We start from the raw sequence: 24,632 nt of genomic DNA, 5'->3' as shown, positions 1-24,632 counted from the left end.
ATGTAAATAGGTAGCTTGTTCGGAATATTTCTATATGTGATAGAGGATCATATTTGATTAAAAAATTCTTCTACGCGTATAGTCAATTCTCAACTAGGACAGAGTTGATGAAATTTTCTTGAGCCTAATTTTATGTCTTAAACTGGCTCTAATTTAGAAAGTGCACTACTTAGAATAATTATGCTGTTCATTTGAAAGATAAGAACATTTTGCGTAGAATGCAGTTGTAAAACATTGAAATTAATGGAACCAAGCAACTTTTAGAGGTAAAGAATAATCTTAAAATTTTGGGTTTTTATGTTGTATATTAGAAATATTTTTGATACGCTATTGGGACCCGCTGAAAATTCCACGAACTATTGTGTTTCAATGAACCGACATATTCGATCGTATTCCGGAGTGGACAAAGAACTACACTGGACAACAAAAATAGAGGAGCAAAATGCAATAAATTTGTTCTGTTTGAAAAACGACCGATGGTTGAATTATTTGAATATTGTTTGTATAAAACTACTAAAATCACGGTTAAAAATAGAGTATGGGGGCTTAAATTTGTCGTTATATGTATTGTTTGAAGCAAAATTTAAGACAAAAAAAAATTTTTTTTTTCAGCATAGAGACACTCTTATCGATATTAAATATTTAGTATTCGATTTCCTAGCGGTATCGTATATAGTTTACAACCTATTCTCATGCTTACCAAGTTTTTTGTGCATAATTTCATCGAAATCGGTCGAGCCGTTTCGGAGGACTTCGGTAACAAACACCGTGACACGAGATTTTTATATACATTGATGTGCAGTCATACTCAAACTAGTATGAAGTAGCAATCCAGGTGTTTAAAATGAATATAGGATGTTGTAAAAAAAAGAAAATATAGTTAAAAACCATGTTCGATGATCCTTTGGTCACAATATAGCGCACAAATCCTTTTCAAAATATGCAATGGAAATGCATCATAGTATTTCCACTGCTCCTGTTTCTATACGCAGCACTCAAAGAAATCGAGAATGGTGGGTGAAGCAATGCAACAACCTTCCACAAGGTCGTCATACGTGAAGCGTCGTGACCCTGAGATGCATAATCTCCCATACCAGAGATCTCGGTTGGCGAATCTTCAGCGCCAGACCATTGTGGTTTTTTATGAATGATAGCACCAAAAATAAAGGAAATAAAAAAACGACAACTCGTGACCAGTTCGAGAAAAAAAAAAACCTTAGGAGAGAGCGCAGGATCTCATAATGATAAAGAGAGTGTGAAAAGGAGAACAAATTAGCAGCCGAATACGAACATAAACTATCCATAGCCATTTATAGCAGGCAAACCTGCTCTCGACACCACTTCGATCATAATTGTGCATGAGAATGTTTGAGAATATCAGAGAGACAGCATAAAGGTAAACTTACTATGCGCTTGAGAGTTCACCTCCATGTTGCTTTAGTGCACGACGCGGAGTAAGTGGAACAGTGTTGCTTAATCTGCATAATGGAAAGCACGCAAGCTTAACACCTCTGAGTTTCGTACAATGAATGAATGAATGATTAATGCAGTCTTCATTCAATCAGTACCTCTGATGATAAATTGATAAAATCGATTAATCTACGGCAACACTGATTCCAGGTTCTGTTAACATACTATCAGTGGATGATGGAATGGCAAACACATGTGAGCATCCATCATTGAGAGAGGCGAGAGCGAAGTTCGACAGAGAGAATACACAAGTTACAACGTCATATATTTGAAATAGGGCATACCGACTGTTTGATGTACCTGTAATAACATATTTTATACATGCTTCTAACCTTAATAACATTTGTGAATGATACTGATACTACAACCAAGAAGATAAACTGTGGCCATTCATCAGAGCCTCTACTGTAACCTCTTCCTCTCCCACTTGCTCTTTAATGATGGTGAGGCCCAGTAAACAGACATGCGGCTCTGCTGCCAAACAGTGAGCGTCGCACATGCATATCCGTGGAAGAGAAGCCGTTACGAAGCTGCTGCCGTTTGAATTTTCAGTTTCACTTCTACTTTCAGCCGAAGTGGGCGTAAATTTTTTGTTTGTTGTGTCTTGCGAGTACTTTTTTCAGATTCTATTGAACACCCCCATAAAAACATTCTCAGACTCGGCGCTGAACGTTTGTGAGAGCTTTGAAAGTTCGCCAGCCTCCCGGTTCCCAAATGGTACATCAAAGTCAATGTTAAACAAGCGCTTTTGTGTAATCTGCATACACCGGAGCGAGGTGCGAATTTTAGGTGCGTAGAAGAAGAAACAAAACAAAGTGAAACAGTCGGCAAGTTCATATCACATGTGTCGAACGCGATTTAATTAGCTGGTACCCATCTCTCGGCATGTAGTGTTGGATAAAAAAAGAAGCATATTTGAATAAAGTAATTGGGGAAAATCGCAACAATAAGTGAGAGAGTGAACTGATTTGTTTTTTTTCGCTTGTTCAGTGACGTGCCGTATCAATATTGAGACGAAGTTTATTGATCTCCTGTGTCGGGGACAGAAAATACACAAAAGCCAATAGAGAGCAGAAAAATGTCAGCTGACGCAGAGCTCTTTACCATCCTGAACCGCCGGCAGCAGATTAACGATGCACTGGAGAATGGCGAGGAGGTGAAACACTCCTACCGTGTGGTCAACATCTACACCGAGTTTCACGAGTTCTCGCGGAAGGAGATCAAGGACTATCAGACTACCTTTTCCAAGTGAGTGTTACACATCTGCATTTGGTGTGTTTGGGCGACGATGGGGAGATACAGTCAATCGCAGAATTGAGTGTACACATGCTACTTGACTATATTCTTCATTTATTTGGTGCAAAATATCTTGAATACATTTCGTCTTTTGGTGCATATTAATAACACACATATTCGATTAACTATACACGGAGGAAATTTCGCGAAGTTTTTTGCTAATTATTTATTCCTAAAAGTTGAAAACAAATTTCTTTTGTAAGCATTGCAAAATTTAATGCACACCTTAAATTTTTCTAAACAAAAAAACGTGATATGTATTAGAAAGAGTGCAAAACTATTATCTTAGTAGCTATTATCTATTATCTGAGTCATGCGGATAGATTCAAATTGGTTGACAAAAGGAGTCCAGTAGAAATGTCAAAAGAGATCTAATAATCAGTGAAAGTATATTATCAATAATTCACCGTGAAAGTTTATAAATATATTCATATCCACGCTCTTCTTATAGAACAATTGGAGAAATTTTGTAATTTATGCTAAATTTATTGAGCATAGTAATACACGATTCCTTTCTGTTGGACCAATGTCCTGGAAAAAAGATAATGAAGATGGTCGAGTTTCGAGCGACATAGCATGCGCTGCCATAACTATTTCGCAAAAAGTGACGTCAGTCGTTGTGTTTATCTTTGATTGCCCACCGCATCCATGTAAAAATGCTATTTTCAGGAAGTAATTCATCAATTAATAACGTACATTTTCGTAGAGTTCCCGCTGAATATGAGGCTAATGTGAGAGCGTGGAGTGAATATTTGTGAAATCACATCGAATAAGACAGATAAAAGTGATATTTCTATGTGCCATTTTCACCCCCCCCCCCCTCGTTAATAGAAACAAACGAAGTTACATTATATTACCGTTATGAAGTTCATGTTTCGAAGGCTCTCACTGTCGGTGTATATGTTGTGAGATAATAATAGCCAATTAATTAAAATTTCACCGAAAATATTACTGCTTTCGAGAGTTAAGCATACGACCTGTACCTTTCTACCACATGAATAATCGAAATAAGCCACGATATAATTGTCATCTGTTAAAAAACCACCCGTTGAATGATTTCATGAGACTTTTGACTCAAACCATCATGCAACCGTGAGTACTTTCAACATTGTTTTGTTTCTTCCATATACATTCCATATTGAATGCAAATAATTACGACACGATATTTTGCTTGCCAATACAGAAACACTTCGCCTACTGCTCCACCTCTATATGTACCTCATTGCTGTTGGACCTACTTCTGAGAGAATATTTAGAATGTTCGACGGATTGCGCTCCTATTTCTCTTCACAAGTAAAATGCCCTGTTGTACTATGTGATTTATTTGAAAACCGTTGATGTATCGGTTTTTACTAACTCTAACTCTTCATCAGAGTTCAGAGTGTCCTTTCAAATACAGGGTGCGGCAGCATAACTTTCTTTTTTCAAAACTCAATAAAAACTATTGTATGCATCGGAAAATATTTATTTATTTTTTATAATGTAGGTACAAGTCTAAAGTTTTTATTTACATTGTTTTGAAGATCATTCTGTTAGGTGACGTCCGCCATTCTCCATACATTGCGTAAACCGATTTCTGGCGTTTGTCATGACTCTTGTTAGCATAGCAGGTGTTATGTTGGCAATTTCTTCTTGGATGTTGGTCTTCAAATCTTGTAGGGTTCTTGGACGGTTCACATAAACACGGGATTTCAAAAAACCCCATAGAAAAAAATCACAAGGAGACAGATAGGGAGAGATAGGGAGAGCAAAACAGCCATCGATGCTCTTGAAATGTGTGCTGTTGCACCGTCTTGTAAGAACTAACGGGCCGAGGGTCTCCAGTTCTTCCTTTTGCCGCACTTGCAGTTTGTCTGAATGTAGTGACCCATGCAACAATTGATTTACGGTCTGGGACGGGAGCCAACGGGGCTAAATTAAAGCGACTCCGAAATGCACGCTGTGTTGCAATAACCGAACATCCGCTTGAAAAGTAAACCCCAACGACAAAGGCACGCTCCTCACTATTCCAACGCATGATGGCGACTGAACCGTGTCGGGACAAAACTTTACAGTATCCCCTCTTGAACTAGACCACTAGCGCTCCGCTATGACATCAACAAACTGAGTGGCGCGCATTTTAAAAAAGGAAGTTATGCTTCCGCACCCTGTATTAAAGGGTGTGTCACATCAAATTGCATCACGGAAAAAACGCTGTAGAAATTCGCCCAGTAGACCGATCCTTTTGAAAATTTTAGACAGTAAAATAAAAACTATTGAACAACTTTGGGCATTTTCTTTTTATTCATACTTCGAGCCCAAGCCCGTATGTTCGCACCTTCCTCTTTACCCCGTCCATAAGGTTCTGTACAACGTCAGGTTGTAGTTTTTTTTTGAACAGAAATCCATTTTCTCTTGAAGTCCGCCTCCGATTTGACAACTTTTAGGTTCTTCCGGGGGGCCTGCTTCATAATCGCCCAATATTTCCTCTATTGGGCGAAGCTCCGGCGCGTTGGGCGGGTTCATTTCCTTTGGCACGAAGGTGACCCCGTTGGCTTCGTACCACTCCAACACGTCCTTTGAATAGTGGCACGAAGCGAGATCCGGCCAGAAGATGGTCGGGCCCTCGTGCTGCTTCAATAGTGGTAGTAAGCGCTTCTGTAGGCACTCCTTAAGGTAAACCTGCCCCTTTGCCGTGCCGGTCATCACGAAGGGGGCGCTCCGCTTTCCTCAAGAGCAGATCGCTTGCCATACCATGTACTTTTTGGCAAACTTGGATAGTTTCTGCTTGCGAATCTCCTCCGGAACGCTGAATTTGTTCTCTGCGGAGAAGAACAACAGGCCCGGCAGCTGACGAAAGTCCGCTTTGACGTAGGTTTCGTCGTCCATTACCAGGCAATGCGGCTTCGTCAGCATTTCGGTGTACAGCTTCCGGGTTCGCGTCTTCCCCACCATGTTTTGCCTTTCGTCGCGGTTAGGAGCCTTCTGAACCTTGTATGTACGCAGGCCCTCCCGCTGCTTGGTCCGCTGGACGAATGAACTTGACAAATTCAGCTTATTGGCGACATCCCGGACCGAACTTCTCGGATCACGTCCAAACTGCTTAACTACGCGCTTGTGATCTTTTTCACTGACGGAGCATCCATTTTTGCCGTTCTTCACCTTCCGGTCGATGGTTAGGTTCTCGAAGTATCGTTTTAGTACTCTGCTGACCGTGGATTGGACGATTCCCAGCATCTTACCGATGTCCCGATGTGACAATTCCGGATTCTCGATTAATTCACGACGCTCTTTTTCGTTCGACGACATTTTTCCAAATTTACGGAAAATTGACAGTGAAGCATGGCCAACGTGATCTATACACTCTTATCCGATTATAAGCGAAAGCTGAAGATATAATTCCTAAAAATTAAATTTCTACAGCGTTTTTTCCGTGATGCAATTTGATGTGACACACCCTTTATTGGCCTTGTTGAAAGACTGCTACTGAAGTTGCTAATAATGTTGATGATTCAATTAGAATTTTTCAACGAAAAAGGGACGAAGTATTTTTGACTAGTTAAGTGCAAAGTATTATTAAAATTCATTTAGAGCATTCAGAGCATCATCATGAATGACATTAACATGGACTACAAAACTCTTCCTGGGCAAAATTTCACACTGTAAAGTAAAAAAAATCTCGAATCCAACTTCAGAATTTTCTGTGAAAAATTTATGAAGAAATTGTCGTTTTGTCAAGCAATTTGTCAATGTACCATAAAATCATCTCTTTTTCCACTGTGAGTAATATTAATGGCGAGATTTACCGGAAGAAATGTCTCCCTCCAAAAGCGTGTGTTACCACTCATCCAAAAGCACACAGTTCTGAATTGGCATCATGCCGGTATGTAGAGACGTCGGTTAATCGTTCGATTAATTCAAATAATCGAATATCTGAAATTATAATCGAGTAATTTTGTATCGAATAATTTTAAATCAAAATATAAATACATCGAATAATTGCCACTGTAATCGCGATTAATGAAAGAAGGATTTTTTCTCAAGGTTGATGCATTTTTAAGTTAAGAATTAGCCTATATAATTTTTTTATCCAACCATGTAACATGCAAGAAATATATGTTCGCTCGATTAATCGAATATTGAAAAACAATTATTCGAATGAATCGAATATTAAAAAATGCCCCAACGATTAATCGATAATCGAATAAATGAAATGTTTAGACATCACTACCGGTATGAGCGATAACCTTGAATAGTTCAGACAGGATTAGCTAAATGCGAGCAAAAACATCGATCTGACTGTTGTCCAGAGCCTAATAAGGGACGTAAAGAAGCAGGTACGATCATTGGCTAAAACTATGGAAACCTAAATAGTTTTTATTGTTATTTGATTCTTGTATTCCTAAGAAATGTCATTTTGTTATTAAACAAAATTATTATTATATTTCAAAAAAGTCTGTGTTTTCATTAAAAAATATTATGTCTTATTTTAAATATTTGTCTTATTTTATTTTTTTTGCTTGCGTGTTCGCCGTGAACTATTTGGTCAGCCTTAACATAATGTGTTTAAAATAAAATTAGGAGCAGAAAGTTAAGAGTTTGCAGTGATTTTTTGAATATTTTTTCTCGGAAATTCATTGAATCAAGCTAACAATTTATAGAATCACAGTAGGCATTGGTTGTCAGGATAAGTTCTATTGTTTACATCATGGTTTCACCGGAACAAGCGTGTCGCGATTAGCGTGGAAATACACTAGACGGCTCTACCGCGCGATTTTCGCAATGACAAGTCGCAGCAGGAGCTTCATGTAAAACACATTCAGCGGCTTTCGACGGTTTCACTATCTGCCATTATTATATTTTTAAAGACGGATCCAAGACGAGTATATGGTACAAGGTACAACTGTTGGGACAGTAAGCGGATTAGAGGGGTGGTATAAAAAACAGAATTGAGGAAAACGGAAGAGTAGATACTTACCTGAACGAGAGGGAGAGAGAAGTTGATCACAAACGTCTGAAATATTACATTTCTCGACAATTTGGATGGAATTCGAGTATCCGCAGCTACACGACTGCAGAGTGGTTTTAACGTATTGGTTCACCTGATAGTACATTTATTACTGCCTTGCTTTATTTACACCTTTCAAAAGCGCATAAACACTAAGGCTGATGTCACATTAGGCGGATTCGCCGCCGCGGATTCCGCGACGGTTTTTTTCCCGATATAAATTCGCTTTCAAAACCGCCCCGCTCTGTGTGACATGGCTCATTCACAATACACTGTAGATCTTCCGCTGCGGTTTTACTCGCGGAAACCGCCTAATGTGCGTTTGCGAAACAGTGTGAAGAAAATGATCGTTTTCGCACACTTCCCATCAAATAATATCAACCAAATTCTAATCGATTACTTACAAGATGTTGAATTTTCATCTGCTGTCGCACTGTATAGTGAAAAACGTCGGAAAACTCTAGCAAGTGCTCTGAAAGTTAAATTTTCGTTTTTCAATCTTCGGCATTGGTTTTGTTTGTATTGGTGAAAGCATCGTTATTTTTTCAACACTGATGCCAGACAACATCATCGAAACAGCTATAAAAACCACTCAATAAAATGTTATTTGTGAGTCTTAGCCAGCCGGGTGCTATGATTGATGCTAGGATCGTTAGCAAAATCTCAAGCAGAACTGTCAGTGGGATACCCAATTCATATGAAAACAAGGGGAAAATGTCAGTGGGATACCCGATATGTTGGCTCCTGTCAGTTCAATGGGGGTTCTCTAAAGACGTCACCCGGCTGGTCTTAGCGTTTCATGTCATGAAAATCAATAGAATGAAATTGTGTTGATATCAATACAACTATTATTTTTACGTTTAATGGGTCTATAATGTATGTTTTAGCAACTTTAACATTGGGTAAGAAAATTGTATCGCAGAGCTCGGAACACTGCCACGGCTGCCTATGCTCTCAAAAACAGTAAACGGAAAAGTATTACATTCAATCAAAATTAAGGCTCTCCAACGTGAATATGTGAAAACAATACGATCAACGAAAGAAAATATTAAGGAATTATCAACATCGAGTTACTATGCGGAAGAACCAAATTAATACCAAAAGACCCCCAATTCGCATGTGTTATAAATTTGCTCATGTTACGCTCGCGTATAATCAGAATTTTGCTTCATATGCAAATGCACCTTCTATATATATTGATATTTGCAATTGTTCATCGGAACATATCGTTCATACATTTAACTTTAGTATTGAATTGTTATTTTTTTTCAAATGTATTCAAAGACTCGTGTCAATGAAGCGCCACACAGTCTGATAAGTAAATTGATCTATTTACGTGTGCTTTGCTCTTCTCTCACAAACACTATTACCCCATTTTTACTCGTGGGTTTACCTATACTACTACAATGGCTAGCTTCCACCTTCACCTTAAGGTATGTTAAGGAGTTCGGCTTCTTTAAACTTATGTAACTGAGCCTGTAAAAATAAACGATTTAAATAAAAAAAGGTATGTTAAGTACAATTGAAAATCGTTTGAATTTCAGAATCAAGTAGATACAAGACAGATATCGTTTTCATTTGTCCGAACGATGGAGAATATTCTAGAATATTCTCTTCCAGCATTTTACGCAAGCAAAATTTACGTTTCCCATTATCAGTAAACTAAAATGACATCGGGTTTGCATCACCTCCAATTCCACCGAAGCCCGATAGCACCCGGGTTAAACGACTTTGCTAGAGGTCACGTTTCTGCGCCGTGGATTCGATTTGTTTTCAAGAACTCTGGACGAAGCAGTAAACGGGGAAGAACAACGATGATGGTGATGACGACGACGACAACAACAGCAACGGAAAAAATCACCATTGCCTTATATTGGTTTTTTATTCGATGCACATGTCGTCTGCCAGAACCAAAGCCAGAATCCCTCGAAGATCGAACAGACCGACGAGTGGGACGAACAATGAGATAAAATCCAGGCTCTGTGCAGAACCTGTTTCCACGTTCTTTTGCGCTCTCTCTATCTCTAATGCAGCTTGGCAATAAACCAATTTTCAGAGAATCGAGCGGAAGTCCTATGCCTGTGTGTGCAAGGACGAAAGCATGAAACACAAACACATTCGGTTCTCGTCTGGCCCGGAGATATAATTTATCTTCTCGGCACATTCCGTTTTCGAGGAAAAATGCCTGCGGCAGCCTAGCGACTGTTATTACCGAGTAATACATTGGAAGTAATGATTTCGAACGACCTGGACACAGCAATTGTATTAATTTCAATATCATCCGCGCAGCGAAATGGTTATGATCTGCTTTACCTGCAATATCCGATTGGTATCGATTGGAATTTGCACGGTTTCCGGCAGGGAAATTTATCGTTTCGAGAGTGTATGGAAACCGATATCGATGTTTTTGCAACACAGAAACTGGCCTTTCGCATCGCTCGTATATGGCTGCAATCGATTGGATACGACAAATAATCCACCCATGGCCTAATTCGCTCGTTCTCGATGGTTTCAGAACTCCCCAATTGGAGAAACCCATGAACTAGGTGAAGCGCAACTAAACGCCCTGCATACACATATCGGCAAACATCTATCGCGTTTCAGAATGAACACTCAATTCGGAATCGATTTCGTTTTGCCAATTGTGTTCAATTGAGAGGTGAAGGTTAAACAGCTGGCTGAAGTCAGCCACTTGAAACGAAATCATTGTTATTACTTCCCAAGAAGGCGGTCGGTGGGTCGGTGGTGGAACCAAAGCAGAACAACAAACGACCGAATTGGGAGTTTCCCAGTGTATCAATTTTGACACCGAAACCCCTTATTGTCTTGAATGGACGATTTCAATGGGCTCAAAATCGAGCAATCATGCGTTTCAAAAGCGCAACGCGCAGCGTTAAACCAAAACAAAGCTGTTTGGGATTGTTTTATGCATTTTTTCTGCTGTTTAGTTTATACGCGTCGAAGCGTCAAGCATGTTCGGTGGCCAGACGGATTTTCACACGATCGTTTGTTTTGATCGCAATCGGCGGAGCATCAAATTGTGTAACTGAGTCAGGTATGCCAGAAGTAGAACAGCCAAACGGTTGGGGCATGTTATGGAATTTTCGCACACAATGTTCGAACTTTTTTGCAAGTATGGATTATGGATTGTAGTTCGATGTCAATGTGAAGTTATTTTCCTATAATGATAAGCGGAAGGATCGGGTACAATAATCTATACTGTTTGTACATTTGTCGGAAGTAAACGTACAAATTATGGAGCGGGATTCAAAATTCAATCGCGTCAGAACCAGAAATAAAATCGGAGATGACATTATCATATCAAATCGGTAATGTGAGTATGCATTTATAGAATAAGCTTATTATAAGAGAAGGTTGAGATGACTACAAATTAAATAATTGTTGGCTGTCCATGCTAACCAAGTTTTCTGTCTCTATTTGTTTAGTATACAGTACAGTGTACTTCACGCGCATAGCATTCCCATAAACACGATTACTTTGAGGTTCGTAAATTCAATAAAAATCTCTCGTAACTTTTCAAATCCAACTTTTCAATTTGAAATTTACGCGAGAACTCTTCCCAAATGGGTCGACCGATTTAAATAAAATTATACACAAAAAAATTGTTATAAAACATAAAAGTGCGCTCGCTGGATTTCGAACGATGATTCGACGTAGTCAGGGCAACGCCATCCTATGATGTCGTGAGCTTAGCCAACAATTCATGGTCGACATGTACGCTAAGATAGAGATTGAACGACTGCGATTCCAATCTACAGATGCGGCGTAAGGGAGTATAAATCCTCTTGCGAGAGGCTATCATGAGCAACGCTGACACAGCCTTTGATATTGCCAGGCTTGAACGCAATGCATGGAAATAGGTAGTGTATTTGATTCGGAAATTCCAGATCCGTCTACTGATTAACCACTCACCCGTATTCTGTAATACGATCGGATCAGAGTTACCCGAACGGATCGCATTTTTTTATTCTGTAATCCAATCGATCACAGATGTTGCTAAACGAGTTGTGATAATTTCTTACCACGCAATTCGACATACACGACATTGAGCTTCGTGTTCCATTTCTGAAATAATGGTATCGGATTTTCGGGTAGAAAAAAATCTTTCGGAACGAAAAATATAAATGGAAATTAGCCATACCGTTTAAAATATGTGTTCTATATAACAGAGTAACAAATCACCTACAAGTGGGTAAAAATCGTGAACGAAAAATATGGTCGATAAAGTTTTCATATTATGGCTAAAGTTTCGGCAGAAATGCTGGTAAAAATTATATAAAAATAGTTAAATTACGGTAAGGACTGCGTCTTCTATGTTTTCGAATAGCATCGAGTAACAATTTTCATTCTAACGTTAACAATTTGAAATTGCTTAAGGGTCTGCCAATCTGAGTAAATTGCTCCACAAATACGGATGATTTTTTTTTCTTTTTATTTTGCATCAAGGCAAGGCACATTCACATAGAACGATTAAATTTGAGTCGAATGGATTTCAGAATGCAATGATCGATTTCGATCGAATCGTGAACTCCGATCGACGTTCAAACCAATCGCATTCCGGAATATGGGTTTTCGTTTGATATTGTTGGCGCTTAATTTCTTTATTACATTTTTCTACATTAAGACATAAATTCATTACTCTCTTTCACTTTACATTTGCTTTGAAGCAGAGTTACTTTAACTTACAGCCCATTTAAGTAATCAATTAATACAACGGATTTAGGTTGTAATTTTGTTTTAGGGTACAAAAAGACACATTTTCGGTTCAAAATGGTTTTGAAGCCATTCACGAAATATTTGCCATCCTGGTATCCTTGAAACTTTGAAGGTTCTTTGATCTTTTAATTATTCTGAGTACCAGAAACATGGGAACATGGCTTAGAAATTTAGAAGCCGGATTTGTCCGGGTTAAATCGTGCACTGCTTGTTTCCTTCAAATCAGTTAATGTAAAATTTCGATGTTTTGACACTTGATTCATTGCAATTATACACCTGGTCAACGGTCAAATCATGATCATTTTCCATAAATTTTCAAAAAATCATATCTCCATTTTGATGAGATTGCTGCTTGGACGCCATTCTGAGAACTGAACAAAAATCGTCAAAATCAAAACAGAGGGATCATTCTATTGTGTTGGGGAATAAGTTCGTAGCATATCATTTATTTAAACAGAAAACAATAATTATACAGCCATTCCATGCCAAGCCGATATAGTGGTTCTTAAATTTTCGTGAAACGTGGCAATTTTGCTCTTCTTCACAAAACATTAGACCCGTATTTTTTTTATTTTTTTGTTAGGGTGACCATTCCCATTTTAGGGTGGTTCGAAAAATCAATTATTTCCACTTTTTCCCAAAAATGCCTTTTTTCAAAAATTCTCTGAATCGACATATCAAATCGAGCTAGTCTTTCATTAAAAAATATTGAACCAGCAAAAAAATGGATTTTGTTTTTGTAATTATTGATTGTAGTCGTTTTTTGTTGTTTCAATGGCTTTGGACTAGATGGCGCTATATTTTTTTATATTTTTCTTAAAAGCTGAGGATTTTCTACATAACATATCTCGATATCAGAGATGCCATTTTTTTCGTTTTTGAGATTTGATTTTCCAAAGTTAACCGATGGTTCGAAAAAACAATTTTTTCATCTTTTTTACATTACAAAAATTCATAACATCTGTACTACTGGACCGATTCAGATGATCGACATATCAAACTGAAGCTTATGAGTTAGTTTTCTTTGAAAAAATATTACTTTTGGGAAAAAATTTGATTTTGTTTTTGTAATTATTGATTGAATCAGTTGTTCATATGTTTCTAATTTCTAGACTGGATTCTAGTCGCATAGGTCTAGTCTAGTCACACAAGAATATTGAACGAAGACTTAAAACATGTTAAATTTGAATTTATATCTCAATTCATATCTCAAAAACGAAAAAAATTGCATCTCTTATATCGAGGTATGTTATGTAAAAAATCCTCAGCTTTCCAGAAAAAATATGAAAAAAAATATAGCGCCCTCTAGTCCAAAGCCATGAAAACTACAAAAAACAACTACAATCAATAATTACGAAAGAAAAATCCACCGTATTTGCATGTTCGATATTTTTTAACGAAAGGCTAGCTCAAGTCATTTTTGGGAAAAAGTTTAAAAAAATGATTTTTCGGACCACCCTAAAATGGAAATGGTCACCGTAACGAAAAAATAAAAAATATGGGTCTAATATTTTGCAATAAAGAACAAAACTACCACTTTTCATGGAAATCTGGGAATCACTTTATCGGTTTGGCATGGAATGGCTGTATATCAATAAGTTAATCAACTGTATATTCGCCGCAGTTCATCGTTGTAAAATAAAAGAAATATAAAAAGCTATGAACGTATTTCCCAACCCAATGAATGCACACATCCACAAAATCATTTAGGTTTTTAAGATGCAGATGCATAATAAATACGTCTAGTTTATATCGACCACATTTGTATCGTTCCACCCTTTCCACAGCTTCCACAGAGGTTCTAACGGTTTTCAACAACTTTTTTTCGCTTCGATTTTCTCTCTCAATACACTTCCGCTCTGTGCAATCAGTGTTGCCAATGTTCCAGTTGAAACTGGATTCTTCCAGTTTTTTTATCGATCCAGTAATCCAGTTGAACCCTAAATTCATCCAGTTTTTTTTAATACTGTCCAGTTTTATCCTGTTTTTTATATGTGTCCTCCAGTTTAACCCAAATCATATTAGATAATTCATACCCGATATTCTCAAAAGAAAACAGTTTTACAATCCTCAAGTTCTCTGTCAGTTTTTTTTAAGAGAAATCTCCCAGTGTTTTGAAAAATATTATTGCATTATTGCAATCGTCTTAAAAGTTTGTATAGATTAGCCGATCATATCCAGTGTCTTAGAATACCAACAAATATTCACGAGTAACGAATATGATTTTATTTCAGTGTAGATGACTTTCTTCAGCTTGAAACACACTTCCCTCATTATATTGATGACAAAAACAAACGAGTTCATTTTGTTCATATCGCTGATGCATGAACAAATTTGCTATGAATGAATGCGGCATTGAGTGGGGTTCATAACTTCGCTGTTATTTATACTTCAAATATCAAAAGCAACAAATTGACATTCATCACATTCGGAATGATATTCGTTCTGTCAGTGAATTTTCCAAACACGGCATCCGGCAGCTGCAAAGCAGCACGGGATCATAAAACATTTGGATAAAGACAAGCAAAAAATCGCGAACGATCCCTAAACGCTGTATTTATTGTATTGCAAGCAGCAATACAATAAAAGTTCGAACTAAATAAAAACCATCCGCACACAGCAGCCTCAGGTTAAAAGTAAACAACAGCTGATATTCATTTAGCTAAAATGAGATTCAATTCTGACGTCTCGAATTATCAATATGAAAATGACACCTTCGAAACATATTGAAGAGCAAAAGTTCATTTGCTCATATTCACTGGTTGTTTGGATCTGTCATTTTGATTTTCGTTTGGAGTATATAGGTTTTCGATGCGACCTAGCCCGAAAATCTATGCATTTGAGCTTAGCGAGGACGATTTTTTCCAACACTGATCATATCTAATAACGTAGTGAAAATTACCTCAATTTTCATTCACAATGCCAAAATCTACAAAACAACGCCAGAATCTACAATCAATCGACAAATGCAGAAAAGAAATTTCGAGTTCAACGCGACAAATTTCGAATTTTTCAAGTGCACCATCTAAATGCCAATGCGAAACTTGTGCGTTAATGGTCTGTATTGAGCATCACCAAACTGATTAAAGAAATTTCTCAAACACAACAAGAAACTCTTTCCTCGTGAAAAATGCTCGATAACGCACACTGGACAGAGAAATGGCCAAAATGGGTCTTCTTGCTGATTGTCATGTCATTCACATCATGAATTAATTAGGCGCATTGCGGTCTGCTTCTGCGGACGCAAAAAAAATCATCGATAATCGCTCAATCAATCCACTGCCCAATATAGATATGCCAACACGTGAAGGTTTACCCCCTGCCAGCGCACTCCAGTTTCTAAAAACAGACGGAGAAAATCTTAGCAGGGATTGATTTCTTCACACCCGAGGGGGTGGGCAGAATCGAAACCAGCAAAAGTCATTGAAATATTTGCGATTCCCACCGCTCACCGCTCGATATGAGAACAACATTCATTGGAAGGAATGTTCGCTGAACACATAGCAGCAGACCGCTTTGTGTGTGGTACTGCGGCATGCGTTGCCGGCTCCGTGTTACCAATAGGTTGGTATGTTGAGGATCTGAAATAACATAAAACATATTTATCTTGTTAGAAGTTTCTGATTTCAACGGCATTCATTCATTCATTGCGCCATGCGAATGTTTCGAGAGGCGTCGATTAAAACCCAGCGGCCGTAACCGGCACTGCGGTGGAATTGTGCAAACTTCTGACTTGATGGTTTGAGGATAAAAGTGTACCTTTGTAATCTGAGACAAATTATTGAGCATGATGTGCGTTATTCTCACACGAAGAATACTGCCATTTGTTGCGTTTTTGTTTTCCAGTACAGCCTATGAAATAAAATTTTTGCTGCGACTCTCGAAGATAACGAGGGCGTGTGTGATGTGAACAGTAAACTTTATTGTGGTTTATCTTGAACGACACATTATGTGAGTATGAGGAACCATAAATCGCATGCTCGCAGCATGCGGCATCGTGCCTTTGGAAGATGAAGTTAGCAATTAAAAGGGAGCGTAATGAGCTCCTCTGGCCATCGTGATGGACGCTGTTTGTGGCTTAATCAGACGGACGGCGAAAGTGAAACACCACTCATTACGAAAAGCGGTAAGGTGGAGAAAATAATGAAGATGGTTGGTGGCATCACACATGGGTTGAACTTCTTCTCCACGCGGGCGGTATAATGATGTCTATTATGGCAGAGAAGCGTGCCGCATTACACTTCACAGGTTCGGGGTTATGTTTACACCGAAAGTGCCCTCCCGCTGATTGAAGAACCTTTATTTTTGAACCATTCCATGTGCATCGCTCATGGATGTGTACAACTAAACGAAGCTGGCACTCAGCAGTTTCACCAATTTCTGTATCAACTGCAGTTTCCTGCTGTTGTGTACGAAACAAGGGTTTGAAGCGTTAATACTATATGTTTCCGCTGCGCGCGCCACACAACGAAAAATCCCACTGGAGGAGCCAGTTTGTCTACTTATGCAACCAACCGAATAAACGAGTGACCAAATTTGGCATGCAGACATGTCCCACTAAGCGCAAAGTGATGGAATTTCCGCCTCTGGACAGCAATCCGTTCGATAATGTCGGGCTGTTATTGTTTGTCCCCTTACCCGGCGGCCTGAACGACGTGTTTAGCGCTGGTGGCTTCATAATGAGGCGTAAAACCCGTAGCAGAATTGTTTTTGGATGTCGTTTTTATTCGCACAGTCTCTCTCCTTCAAGTGTTTAGGGTCGATAACTTCCGCATTGAGGTAGCGTGACCACTCTTCCTGTTTGACAAGAATAGGACTGCGCGCGACTGTGAAACTATAAGACACTGCAGCAGGGGAAGAATTTCTCTTCGATCGAAGGCAGAGCGTTGTTGACAACAAGTTAGGTGTGACGAATTATTACATCCGCTTTCCACCTGCAGTGAACTATGATTTTCGATCGTATCATCGATTGTTAATCAGCGGTGTTGCGTGAATCGAGTTTTTTATTGTGTCACCCTAGAGGACCTGACGTAAACACAGTCATTTAAACGGATTTTTTAATAGCTTTAATAGCATCATTGGCTTTTGATTGACGTTCCATGTTTAGATTGTTTTGTATATAGTGCAGACGGAAAAGATTAATCGTTCTCCAATCGAGAGTTAAGGATGATACATATTTACAAAAAGTTGATGGGTCTGGGCCTAGAGGCACGGACTGGATCTTGACATAGGACTGTGATTGTGTGTAATGATTGCATTTGAATTGAGTTTTTTCATTGTCCAAAATCTGTATTTTTCGCTTTTTTGATACATCAAATGGAAGTCATGAACCTTTTCGAACTTCTAAATCAGCAGCCGGATAAATTCATTAATTGCATCTTTTACATGACCAAAAAACATGCTCGATATAGTGACATCCTGGACCACAGTTCCATAAAATTGTTAGTAGCAAGACCTGCACGTTAAACGTGAATTGAGCACGAATTGATTGGACAACAACCTGAACTTCAATCTAATTAAATTTCTATTGACGTTTAACCTTTTGAGCCAGGCTCTCATCAAATCTTTGGGGAGTATGGAGTGAAATCATCCAATATCATCTTCAAGTTCATTCCAAAATCATCCCTCCATTAATTCTGACAACTGATAAATGCCTATTATCGGCAAATCGACAATAATTCATAATACGCATCTATTCACATTATGAGCTAACGCCTAATTGTAGGCAAAAAAAGTTGATCGTTGCGTTGTGGGGGAAAACGAGGCTAGTAAAATCGAAAAAAACATACCCATTTGAATTGTCAAATTGTTAAACTTTGACGTAGGACTATGTCTTTGATTTCTATATAGGAGGGTCACTCTACGAAAAATGTAACGTTTATTTAGGGTTTTTGTTGGCCTCATTAGGCCAGCGCGCACACCTTTATAATACAACCTTGCCCGTTGACAACAACACACGAAGCGCACCCTTTCGGATATTCCGTGCACTGTGACAGTTCCGACTTACTGTCACACAGACTGAATGGAAGAAAACCGGAAAGAGTGTGAAAAAGCGAAAGAGAAAAAGCGGACATTTTATTTTTGCAATGCGTGTTTAATTTAACTTTCGAGATATATTTAGTGCGAAAACGTAGTTCGATTCAATTTAAAGATCACCACTACGGATTTGGTAATTAGGCAAAACAACAACTACAACCTGAAATTAGTGAAAGGGAACTAAACGTGAGTAGCTTAGATATGCATAGGAAACAAAAAGATGAGAAAATGAATATTGTCAGAATAATTCTATGTATTGTTTGTTTTTGACAGGAAAATTATATTCTCGAATTGCACCGACGAATCGGATCACAGTGTTTTACTTCATTTCCGTGTGCCGGAGAATCATAATTTTGGAAGCCCGTTGAATTAATTTCGCCAATATAATTTTCGTTTACAACAACGAAATCTATCAACAACGAACATGCCGAATCGTGGTACGAAGTCCGATGGATATTCCTGTGAAACCTGTGACGGACCTGATACTGATGATATGGTACAATGCGATCAGTGCGACGGATGGTACCACTACAATTGTGTTGGAGTATCAGATGAAGTTGTCAACCAGAGCTGGAGCTGTACCAACTGCAAAACCGCAACATGGATCCAGCGAACTACGTCAACACCGATGAACCAATCAACACCAATCGCTGCCAAGAAGAAGCAGGAATCGAAACGTACTTCAACAGTTCAGGAAACCACAGCAACAACAACGGTTCGTTCGTCTCGTGAATCATCGTCGCAGAAGCAGTCTGATTCAGTGCTATTGAGGAATGCAGAACATACTCTTCAGTCGAGTTCATGTAATGACCAAAGAAAGCAGAAAGTCTCTGTGTCGTCAATAAAAGGAACTTCTATGGTCAAACTTGATCAGGCCCTTTCAGAAGTTTCTTGTTCGTCATCACAGATATCTGCTCGTAATCGTGCCAAACTGCAATTAATGAGACTGCAGGAAGAAAAGGATTTTGAGGAGCGTCAACAGCATGAAGAAGCAGAACGTCGTCGAATAGCTGCGGAAAAACAAAAAGAGTTCATTGCCAAGAAGTACGAAATTTTGGAAAACTTGGCAAGTGACGAGGGATCCATCCGGAGTTCCGGTTCCGTCATTTCTCGAAGTCGAGTAGAAGAATGGGTTGGAACTGCCAGCCATACGCAGTTTAAAACCGATATTCATTTAACTGTTCAACAAGCCTCGCGAAAAGGAAAACCTCAAGAACAGATGCAACAGGAACAATTTCAGCAGCAAAAACGGCTGATGCAGCAGAGTGATGAACAACTGGATCAAGAAGAAATCCTGTGTGAACAACAAGTAGCAAATCAAATGAAATCTAATAACATTTTGCCTTCCAGACAGATTATTGCGTCACAAACGAACTTTCTTCCTGATCCAGTGCGTGGGCAGTCAGTTCGCTTCAACCCGAATACTCTGCCTCCATCAACACAAATAAGTCATCCGAGCAGATCAACTATGGGTGTACCATATGTCTACAACCAGTTCTAGCTTTCAAACTCTCAGATTGCAGCACGGCAAGCAGTTTCGAAAGACTTACCCACGTTTTTCGGAAATCCGGAAGAATGGCCGATCTTCTTATCCATGTTCAATAGCACAACAGCTATGTGTGGATTCACGGAAGAGGAGAATATGGTCCGGCTGCAAAGATGTTTGAAGGGGAAAGCATACGAGGCAGTAAAGTGCAGGCTGATGCACCCTGGGAACGTTCAAGGAGTTATGGGCACTTTGAGGATGTTATTTGGTCAACCGGAAGTCATTGTTCATTCTCTGATTGACAAGATAAGTTCGTTGCCGGCGATTCGAGAAGACCAACTGGAAACGCTTGTGGATTTCGCGGTAAGCGTGCAGAACTTTTGTGCTACCGTTGAATCATGCGGCATGGAGGAGTATATGTATAACGTCGCGTTGTTACATCAGCTCGTCAGCAAACTGCCACCGTCAATCAAGCTCAATTGGGCACAACATCGAAAGACGTTTTCAACAGTCAACCTGGCGACGTTCAGTGAATGGGTGTATAATCTAGCGGAAGCGGCCAGCTTGGTAACATTTCCTGCTGTATCGTTTGAGGCAAAACAAGGTCGCAACGTTACTCGACGAAGCAAAACAGGAGACGGTTACCTCAACGCGCATTCTGATACGAACGTTCCGAATAACACGGAACCTCATATGATCCTCAAAGCGGGGGCACATTCAACCTCAGTACCAGCTTATGAAAGATGCGCAGTATGTGAAGGGAACTGCAAATCTGTGGACAAGTGCAAAAGATTTCTTGAGTTCACTAGAGATTCCAGATGGGCGGTTGTCAGAGAGTGCGGACTTTGTCGGACTTGCCTTCGCCATCATAAAGGACACTGCAAGGCCAATCCGTGTGGCAAAGACGGATGCACATACAGACATCATGAGCTGCTACACAACGACCAAAAAGAGAAGGCCCAAACTCCTAGTGTAAACCATGAATCGGCCCAAGCTGGTACTTCCGGACACGATTGCAACAAATCAAACGACATCAAGCTCTGTGTTGTTTCGATACCTTCCGGTAGTGCTGTCAAGTTCTGAAAAGGAGATACACACATATGCGTTTTTAGACGAAGGATCTGCGTTGACGCTGCTCGACCAAGAACTTGCTGACGAGCTAAAACTAAATGGAATCTCAAGTCCACTCTGTCTGCGTTGGACTGGAGGTACTCAACGCCATGAAAGGAGTTCCTGTATTGTCAAGCTTCATGTTTCTGCAAGACACCACGAAGCTAAGAAGTTTCCTTTAGAGGATGTGCGAACAGTTAATCAGCTAATGCTGCCACGCCAAACTTTACATCTTGGAGAGCTAGTACACCTTTATCCTCACCTCAAGGGATTGCCAATCGACTCATATCAAGACGCTCGTCCACGCATTCTAATAGGAATGAAGCATGCCCAGCTAGGACTAACATTGAAGAGCCGTGAAGGAAAATTGGGTCAACCGATCGCGATGAAGACAAGATTAGGTTGGACTGTTTGCGGTGGATTGTGTACTGACGAGACACCAAATATGTTCCACTACACCTTCCACGTACGTTCGTGCAGTGATCCCCACGACGAAGATCTTCATAAAACCGTGAAGGAATATTTTTCCCTTGACAGTCCTGGAGTTGTGAGATCAACTAAGGTGCTTCAATCTTCTGGAGATGAACGAGCCCGGTCACTTTTAGAGCATCATACACGCTTTAACGGTGAACGTTTTGAAACAGCGTTACTTTTTCGATACGACGATATCCGTCTTCCTGATAGCCGAGACATGGCATTACGTCGTCATTTATTATTGGAAAAACGAATGGCTAAGGATCAACAGCTCGCAGAAGTATTGCACCAACAGATAGCAGATTACAAAGAGAAAGGATACATTCGCCAGGTTTCTGAAGACGAAGACGAGCAAAAATCCGGTAAAATATGGTATCTTCCGATATTTCCAGTAACGAATCCGAATAAACCAGGAAAGGTCAGGATAGTGTGGGACGCTGCTGTCAAAATTCACGGTAAATCACTGAATTCTTTTCTACTGAAGGGACCAGATTTGCTCTCTTCTCTTGTAGAAATTCTACTCCGTTTTCGCATGCACCTTGTTGCGGTAACTGGAGACATTCGTGAAATGTTTCACCAAGTGCTTATCCGCAAAGAAGATCAAAAATATCAGCGATTCTTTTGGACTGACAAGAAAGGGGAGCTCGTAGTGTACGCAATGAAAGTCATGACCTTTGGGGCGTGCTGTTCTCCGAGTAGCGCTCAATACGTAAAGAACATCAACGCGGAGCGGTTCAAGAATGAGTACCCAGCGGCATACGAAGCTATTACGAAGTCACACTATGTCGATGATATGTTGATCAGTGTAGCCTCCGAGGGTGAAGCCATACGGATTGCGGAAGACGTTAAGTATGTTCATGCACAAGGTGGATTCGAAATTCGGAACTGGATCAGTAATTCTAGACGAGTAACATCGGCTCTACAAGAAGTTGACACGAAAGAGAAAAGTCTCGATTTATCTTCAGAGCTGTCCACAGAAAAGGTACTAGGCATGTGGTGGAACACAATGTTCGATGTCTTCACCTATAAGGTTGGATGGACTCGTTACGATGGAGATCTGCTGAAAGGACAACCTACACCCTACCAAGCGTGAGGTACTACGAGTGTTGATGACTATTTTCGACCCACTTGGACTGATTGCACATTTTCTGGCCTATTTGAAGACCTTGTTGCAGGATATTTGGCGATCTGGCATTGGTTGGGACGAAGAAATAGATAATAATGCATTCATCAAGTGTATATTAAAAAAAAAAGTATTGCCCAACGTAGAGAAAGTTCAGATTGCACGTTGCTACAGTGTCAAATATTCATTAACAGAAGCCGACGAAGTACAATTGCACACATTCGTAGATGCTGGAAAAAATGGAATGGCAGCAGTATGTTTTCTTCGCATTGCCATAAAGGGAGGAATCCACTGTTCACTTGTAACCTCTAAGACTAGAGTAGCACCATTGAAACTCACTTCAATCCCTCGACTGGAGTTGCAAGCAGCGTTAATAGGAACACGGCTCGCTCGTATGGTCGACGATACGCTGAGTATAAGAATCACAAAAAAGTTGTACTGGTCGGACTCGAGAGATGTTTTGTGTTGGATCAACTCTGATCATCGACGGTACACTCAGTTCGTCGGGTTTAGAGTCACGGAGATCCTAGAAGTTACAGAAGCACACGATTGGCGATACGTACCAAGCAAGCTGAACGTTGCTGATGATGGCACAAAATGGGACACACAACCAGATCTCTCCCCTCAGAGCAGATGGTTCAACGGCCCGGACTTCCTATGGACAACCGAAGACGAATGGCCAAAGTCAGTAATACGGAATGAATCCACAGACGTCGAAATCGTAGAAAATCTTGCAGTCCACCACGTTGTATCAGAATCAGTTGTTCGCGTCACGGACTTCTCTAACTGGGAACGACTGAGGAATGTAGTTGCACGTGTACTGCGATTCACAGCAAACTGCCAATCCAAGTTACGAAGACAATCAAGTATCACCGGACCCCTTGTCGAAAGTGAGCTCAGCGCTGCTGAAGCATACTTGATCCGCTTGGCTCAGCAAGAAGGATATCCCGAAGAATTCTCCATCCTAAATTCTAAAACGAACGAAGGAAACATAGCAGTGACTCTTCCGAGATGCAGTTCACTATACAAACTGACTCCGCGGTTGGACGAACGTGGTATTATGCGAATGAGAACCCGTATTGCAGCTTGCCAATACGCAACTGAAGACGCGAAGAAACCCATCATCTTACCACGTACGCACCACATCACAACCCTAATAATAACACATTACCATCATAAATATCACCAAAAAGCCACGAAACGGTGATAAACGAACTGCGGCAAAAATATCAAATCAGTCGCATACGCTCGTCTTACAATCAAGTACGCAAAGCTTGCCAAAGATGGGACTAATTTCGTCGGAGCGGAGCGCGAACTGAAGAAAATCGAGAAAGTAATTGACCACGACGAGATCATGAAGGAGTTTACTAGTTCCGAGACAGAATGGGTGTTCAATCCACCACTTGCACCACACATGGGCGGAAGCTGGGAGCGACTGATTCGCACAGTTAAGAACAACCTGATGACAGTCTGCACAGCTAAGAAACCATCTGACGAAGTGCTCCGGAACGTCCTAATCGAAATTGAGAACGTGGTCAATTCCCGGCCACTTACGCACGTGCCGACAGACGATGACTCCGCTCCTGCTCTCACACCGAATCATTTCCTACTTGGTTTATCCAACGGAAGCAAGCCGCTCATCACCAACAACGACTGCGTTCTAGCCTTGAAGCAGAATTGGTACACTTCGCAAATCCTGACGAATCTGTTTTGGAAGCGGTGGCTTACCGATTATCTACCTGAAGTCACTCGTCGATCCAAATGGTTTCACTCTGTGAAGCCCATCGCTACTGGGGATATTGTAATCATCGTGGACTCCAAGATGCCTCGGAGCTGTTGGCCGAAAGGAAGAGTCATCAATACGATTCCTGGACGAGACGGACAGGTTCGATCTGCAACCGTGCAGACAGTCA

General features: G+C 40.1%; 1 protein-coding gene across 1 annotated transcript in view; it reads left to right on the top strand.

Annotated features, from left to right (window-relative positions):
* Positions 1-2,004: 2,004 nt before the first annotated feature.
* Positions 2,005-24,632, top strand: part of LOC129776870 (EF-hand domain-containing protein D2 homolog) — a 51,478-nt gene continuing 28,850 nt past the window's right edge. Inside the window, exons 1-2 of the mRNA XM_055782763.1 lie at positions 2,005-2,394; positions 2,461-2,718. Of these exons, the coding sequence (XP_055638738.1) occupies positions 2,549-2,718 (170 nt within the window). The 5' untranslated portion in view covers positions 2,005-2,394; positions 2,461-2,548. The remainder of the gene's footprint in view (positions 2,395-2,460; positions 2,719-24,632) is intronic.

This window comes from Toxorhynchites rutilus, chromosome 3 (assembly GCF_029784135.1).
Source record: "Toxorhynchites rutilus septentrionalis strain SRP chromosome 3, ASM2978413v1, whole genome shotgun sequence".
Lineage (NCBI taxonomy): Eukaryota > Metazoa > Arthropoda > Insecta > Diptera > Culicidae > Toxorhynchites > Toxorhynchites rutilus.
The sequence above is the reverse complement of the archived record's forward strand: the minus strand, read 5'-3'. Positions and strand labels throughout refer to the sequence as shown.